At 39.5% G+C, this 7,065-nt stretch overlaps 1 protein-coding gene across 1 annotated transcript; it reads left to right on the forward strand.

Moving 5' to 3' along the window:
- Positions 1 to 1,667: 1,667 nt before the first annotated feature.
- On the forward strand, positions 1,668 to 5,583 carry CSLD5 (cellulose synthase-like D5). The gene is made up of 2 exons (XM_078976392.1): positions 1,668 to 2,743; positions 2,838 to 5,583. The coding sequence occupies exons 1-2, from the start codon at positions 1,794 to 1,796 to the stop codon at positions 5,416 to 5,418; spliced, it is 3,531 nt and encodes a 1,176-aa protein (XP_078832518.1). The 5' UTR covers positions 1,668 to 1,793; the 3' UTR covers positions 5,419 to 5,583.
- The last annotated feature ends 1,482 nt before the right edge of the window (positions 5,584 to 7,065 follow it).

Here is a 7,065-nt window from a genome sequence, read left to right on the forward strand (position 1 = left end):
TTATCTTCAGGTATCTGTATAGTAATCAACCCAGAAATTAGGGTTTTCTTATATAGTATAACTTTATGAAAATAATTAAAAGACTATGAATTTGAAAACATTAAGTTTATCTTGAATAACATTTTCATAATAAAAATTAAGTTATTTTCTATTTTTTTTTTTTTCTAACCATCTTCCTATCTATTTTTTCATATCTATTTTAGACTAGGTGTAAGACCCATATATTACATGTGTTCATTTTTAAAGAAAAAAAATATAAAATTCTAAACAGTTGAGAAGTTTGAATTTATAAGAAACAAATAGAAAAATATTGAATTATTAAAATTAAATTGTTTTTTTTAAATTAAACAAATAATTTAGATAAATAAACAAAGGAAACTAATGAAACTTTAACTTAGAAAATTTAAAATTAGAAGGAAGTCAATTAATTAAATTGATATGCATTTATTATTACATTTATTATAATTATTAAATTTAAATATTATGTGGAAACCAAGGTTGTCAAGATCGAGATCTTACCTAGGATCGTTTTTGGGTTTGCAAGATCGGAATCGTAAGATCGGAATCGAGATCCTAAGATCCCACAAAAGAGAATATAGTTTTAATTTATAATATTTAATCATGAAAGATATTTCAAATATTTAATTTTTCGCTCAAAAGTTATAAATACTTCAAAATACTAGTTATAAGTCACAATAAAAAATGATAAATGGTAGATTGGTAAAGGGTAAAAGACAGAAAGTGGTAAAAAAAAATTATTTGCAAAACAAAAAAATAAAAAAATCAAAGGATGGTAGGATCAGATCGGATCTCGATCCTACGATCCTACCTACGATCTTACGATCCTACCCCAAATATGATCCTTTTACGATCCAGATCGTTTTTCATACCTAGGATCGTAGGATCGTACGATACTACGATCAGGATCGCGATTTTGACAAAAATAGTGTAAACTAATAAAATAAAAAAAACCACAAAATATAATATGAAAAAAAATTAATTGAAAATAATCACAAAATGACATGTGATCAAATCAATAAGAATATGACATATAATATAAAAGTTCTTTATTTATTAGGAAATATATTTAGGAGCGATTGCGACAATTTATATTAAGTATTTATTAATTTGATTGAATTGATAATTATCATAATCTTAAATAAGTAAAAAGATAAATAAAAAAAGAAAAGGAAATTCTATTCTCGTAAAATTAATATATTTACTTGATACTTTTAAACTTATTTATACATTATGTTTTTAAAATTTAAAATTATTTAAAATCAGTTATAATAGTACATCAACACCTTTTGAAAAAGTAAAATTGGATACTTGCCTGCGATTAGATACTCTTCAGAAATAAAACAATTTTTAATTATTCATTTCATTATTTCTCATTTATTACCACTAAATACCCAATCATGCTTACGTGGAAGACCCACCAACGGCTATTTTCTTTTAATAATCCGACCGTTTATTTTCAAAGCCACAAAGTCCACCCTTTTCAATCTTAACGGCAACCTGGCTCCACCGTTTGTCGCCATAAGTCCAAATTAATAACATCACAACCGTTCGATTTGATAAGTTAACGGCCGAGATTACTTGCCCGTTAATAATTTAAAAGAAAGCCCTTTCTTGTTCTCTACAAAAGTAACTCTGAGCAGGGGATTTCAAAATGTAAAGCCTTTCGGTTTCCTTAAATCTTTAAATTTCTCTGATGAAATCTTGCAAGTTTGTTTTCATTGTCGGATAAATTTTAAATATTCTTTTGTGATTAAATCCCATTTGAGTGAGAAATGGTGGTTACGGATCATAATTCTCCGTCGTCGTCTCCGGTGAGGATTACAGTTTCTTCCTCAGGCGCGTTTCGTAATGTGGGCTTGACAAGTCCGGTGAGAAGAGCTTCTATTTCGAATTCTCCACTTAGCGGTGGAGAAATCAAGCGGCTGAGTGGTGGGAGACGAGGTTCTGGGAATGGCGTCGGCGGTGGCGGCGGCGGTGGTGGAGGGAGGTATCTTTCTATGTCCAAGGAAGAGGGCGATGAATACGTTGCTTATACTGTTCAAATCCCTCCAACGCCGGAACACCATTTCATGTCGAATTCCCTGACGAGTCCTGAGTATGCGAAAGTTCATGGAAACCCAAATGAGAATCGGATCAAAGACACCGTGTTCACCGGAGGATTCAATTCCGAGACACGAGCACATGCCAGGAGGATGAAATCAGTTGAAGAAATGGTGGCGAGTAAGTCGAAATTGCTATGTCAGGTGGACGGATGTGACGAGAAGCTGCTGGATAAATCTTCGAAATCTCAGTGCGAATGTGGATTTAGAATATGTAACGAGTGTTACATGGATTACTGTTCCAGTAGAGCTGGTGTTTGTCCTGGGTGTAAAGAACCATTTCGAGAAGCCGGCGAAGAAGAAGATGAAGATGACTATCAGCCGATTATGTCGGAGGAGAAAGACACGGTGAATCCGCTGAGGAAGAACCGTGGTGGTATCAAACTGGAGAACAACTTTTCACTGGTGCGATCCTTTAAGGCACCAAATCAAGAATTTGATCACACACGGTGGCTCTTCGAAACAAACGGAACTTATGGATTCGGAAATGCGGTGTGGCCAAGAGAGGGGTGTCACCGTGGTGGTGCTGACAACTACGAAACTCAGCCAATGTTCAATGATCGGAGGAACAGACCGTTGACAAGAAAAGTTGGGATTTCAGCTGCCATAATCAGCCCTTACAGGTTAGCATTGTTCGTTGCTGTAAATTGTTAACCGCTTATTTTATAAAAAACTCGTCGTCTTAATTTGTATATTTCCGGCGAAATTGAATTGCAGGTTGCTGATAGTTTTCCGGCTGGTGGCTCTGACTCTGTTTTTAACATGGCGAATCATGCATCCCAACCAAGAAGCAGTCTGGTTATGGCTGATGTCGGTAATCTGTGAAGTTTGGTTCGCGTTTTCATGGCTTCTCGACCAACTTCCCAAGCTCTGCCCAGTCACCCGATCCACAGATCTCTCTGTGCTCAAAGAAAGATTCGAACCCACCACGAACAATCCTAAAGGACTCTCCGATCTACCTGGGATTGATATCTTCGTTTCAACAGCAGACGCCGATAAAGAACCACCTCTCGTCACTGCAAACACCATCCTTTCAATCTTAGCAGTCGATTATCCGGTTGATAAGGTCGCCTGCTACCTCTCCGACGATGGTGGCTCACTGGTAACATTTGAAGCTCTTGCGGAGGCTGCTAGCTTCGCTAGCACATGGGTACCTTTCTGCAGGAAACATGAAATTGAGCCCAGAAACCCAGAGGCGTATTTTTCACAGAAAGGTGATCCATTGAAGAACAAACGACGGGTTGATTTCGTTAGGGAAAGAAGACGGGTTAAACGAGAATACGATGAGTTTAAAGTCAGGATCAACGCATTGCCGGAGACTATCCGGCGAAGATCCGATGCCTGTAATGCAAGAGAAGAGCTTATAGCGAAGAAGAAACAAATGGAGCTTGGTGGTAGCTCGTCTGAATCAGTGAAAGTCCCCAAAGCTACATGGATGTCCGACGGAAACACGTGGCATGGAACCTGGTTTTCCGGCGAAGAAGATCACTCAAGAGGTAACCATGCCGGAATTATCCAGCTTATGTTGGTTCCACCAGGTCCTGAATGCACCTACAAAACTGAAAACGATCCAGAGGACCTGATCGATTCACGAAACGTTGATACGAGACTACCGATGCTTGTTTATGTATCTCGAGAAAAGCGTCCTGAATTTGATCACAACAAGAAAGCAGGAGCCATGAATGCTCTGGTTCGAGCAAGTGCGATCATGTCAAATGGATCGTTTATCCTTAACCTTGATTGTGATCATTACATATATAACTCATTGGCTTTAAAAGAAGGAATGTGTTTCATGCTTGATCGAGGTGGTGACAAGATCTGTTACGTTCAATTCCCTCAGAGGTTCGAAGGTATCGATCCCAGCGATCGTTACGCAAATCATAACACAGTGTTCTTTGATGTTAGCATGAGAGCTCTCGACGGGTTGCAAGGTCCGATGTACGTCGGCACCGGTTGTATTTTCCGGCGAATTGCGCTTTACGGGTTTAGCCCACCTCGAGCCACTGAACACCATGGATGGTTCGGTGGGAAGAAGATCAAGTTTTCATTGAGAAGAATGAAAAAGAATAAATCGGATGACGATGCTGAGATGATCTTGCCGATTGTAGATGATCGGAACAACAGCGAAGCAGATGATGAACTCAAACAGGCCTTGATTCCAGAACGCTTCGGAGATTCCACCTATTTGATCGACTCGATTGCTGTTGCTGAATTTGGAGGACGATTGATTCATGAGTTACGTGGAAAAGGCAGCCATGGAAGACCTTCAGGGTCTCTTGCAGTTCAACGCGAACCAATCGATCGAGCAGCCATTGAAGAAGCAATTAAGGTCGTGACCTGTTTCTATGAAGATAAAACCGAATGGGGTAAACGGGTCGGGTGGATCTACGGGTCGATTACTGAAGATGTTGTGACAGGTTATCGGATGCATAATCGAGGGTGGAGATCGGTGTACTGTGTCACCAAAAGGGATGCTTTCCGGGGAACAGCTCCGATCAACTTAACAGACAGGTTGATTCAAGTTCTCCGGTGGGCTACAGGGTCTGTTGAAATCTTTTTCTCAAGGAACAACGCTCTGTTTGCTAGCCGGAGAATGAAGTTTTTACAGAGGATTGCGTATTTCAACGTCGGAATGTATCCATTCACCTCAATTTTCCTATTGGCATACTGCATCCTCCCGGCGCTCTCCCTCTTCTCCGGCAAATTCATCGTTCAATCTCTGAACGTAACGTTTCTGGTTCTACTTCTAGCAATCACAGTTACCCTAAGCATGCTCGCCCTTCTGGAGGTCAAATGGTCAAAGATCACCCTCCATGACTGGTGGAGAAACGAGCAGTTTTGGTTGATCGGCGGCACCAGTGCGCATCCAGTTGCAGTGGTTCAAGGTCTGTTAAAGGTGATTGCCGGAATCGACATCTCATTCACGTTGACATCAAAACCAGCAGCAGCGGATGACGGTGAAGATGAGTTTGCAGAGCTGTACGAGTTCCGGTTCACGATGCTGATGATTCCTCCGGTGACGATAATCTTGATGAACGTGGCGGCGATAGCGGTGGGGGTGTTTAGGACGATGTACAGTCCGTTTCCGGAGTGGAGCAAGCTTCTTGGAGGGGTGTTCTTTAGCTTCTGGGTTTTATCGCATTTGTATCCATTTGCTAAAGGGTTGATGGGGAGGAAGGGGAAGATATCGACGATTGTGTATCTGTGGTCGATGTTGATATGCATTGTGGTGTCGCTGATTTTCCTGTATATCCACCCGCCGGACGGCAGCCGGAGGCAGAATTTCAAATTCCCTTGATGTGGTTGTGTTATGATTATTATTATTAGTTCTTGTTTTGTAGCCAAGTCACGTTTTGGCTCGTGGCTGATTCTTCTTTTGTTTGTAATCCTTGATGATTTTTGTAGTATTACATCTTGTAAGAAATTTCTGCAATGAATATAACCAGTGTTATTATTATTATTATTATTATTATTATTATTATTATTTTGTTGTGTTTGAGGTTAGAGGAACTGGACAGTAGCAGTGAATTTTGGTACATCAACCATCAACCAGTTTGAATATATTTTTTGACAACTAATTTAAAGAAAATTATAAACCCTCTTTTTAAAAACTTAAATGACCTTTTCTGAACAACTACATCTCTTTCCCCAAGAAAACCTCTTGATCATCCCCTCTTCTTCAATCGTGAGTTCTTATCGTCGAGGAAAATGGAGCTCACATTGTGTTCGACGCTACACCCAAGAATATGGTAAGCACAAACCTTGTAATGCTAGGGTTAACAAAATGTTTTACACATGTAATTTTGCTTCCTCCATCTATAACATTTTTTCTTGAATTTTCAACACATGTTCTATTTCAAGATTTTGCTCATTCAAGATAAATCATGGGTGTCCGTTCACAAATACGGTATTTGGAAGGTCGTACACGGATGGGCTTGTGGATCACTTTGATATTGTGGATATGGATGTGTTTTCAGTCCACAAGTTAGTGATATGATGACAGTTTTAGGGTACAATGATGAGTATAATGTTTTACCATTTTATGATCTTAGACATACTTGGATAATGGATTGTTACTCATTGGCATTGATCAGGAAGTCATTCAGCTGGCAAGGTATATGCCTAATCATAAGGAAATTAATTTATACATTGAGCATGGGAAGACTAAAGTAGTCCTTTACTTTAAGTCCCCATTAAAGGTCCAAGTTGAGGAAGGTTAAGAGGATCATTCTCTTGAAATGAATAGGGTTAGAATGAAAAGGAAATCAGGTCATGTAGTAAAAAGTTGGGTTTGAATGAGCCAGCTGATTTTTCAAAGTTAATTGTACCCTATAAACCTGTGATCAACAAAAAAACACTCAACTGAGTTTGATCCCTTTAAGAGGGGGGGGGGGGGGGGTTACAGTTTGAGGATAACCAAAGTAAAAGATCTTGACATAGGGGATGATCTATAACATCCCGAGATTTGGCAGGTATTCCCGAACCCCCCATTTTATCTTTACCTTGTCATTTATAGTCCTTGGGGTTGGAAGTGAAAAGCCAAGATAAGTTTAAAGGCCAAGTTTGCAAACTTGGGCCAAGAGGGAGTACGGTGCACGTACATAAGAGTACACTAAGCGTAGTAAGGTCCGCCATAGTACATTGGGCATACACTTGTGTACGCTGGGCATACTAATGCCAGGGTGAAAAACCCTAATAATTAGGGTGTAGGGCCTATATAAGCAACATGTTGAGCATCAAACCTCCCTTACCTTAGCCTCCACAGATTACATTCGTCCTCCCCAAACCCTAGCCTTTCCTTTGTGTGTTTAAGCTTATTTGGTGTGTTCTTGAGTGCTTTAAGAGGAAGGCATTGCATCAAAGTGTTGGAGAAGAAGATCAAGCTTAAAGATCTGAATTTAACTTGTGCTCAAGAAGCTCCAGAAGGTATAAAGTCCCAAACTTT

This window comes from Lactuca saligna, chromosome 9 (assembly GCF_052625555.1).
Source record: "Lactuca saligna cultivar CGN05327 chromosome 9, ASM5262555v1, whole genome shotgun sequence".
Taxonomy (NCBI): domain Eukaryota; kingdom Viridiplantae; phylum Streptophyta; class Magnoliopsida; order Asterales; family Asteraceae; genus Lactuca; species Lactuca saligna.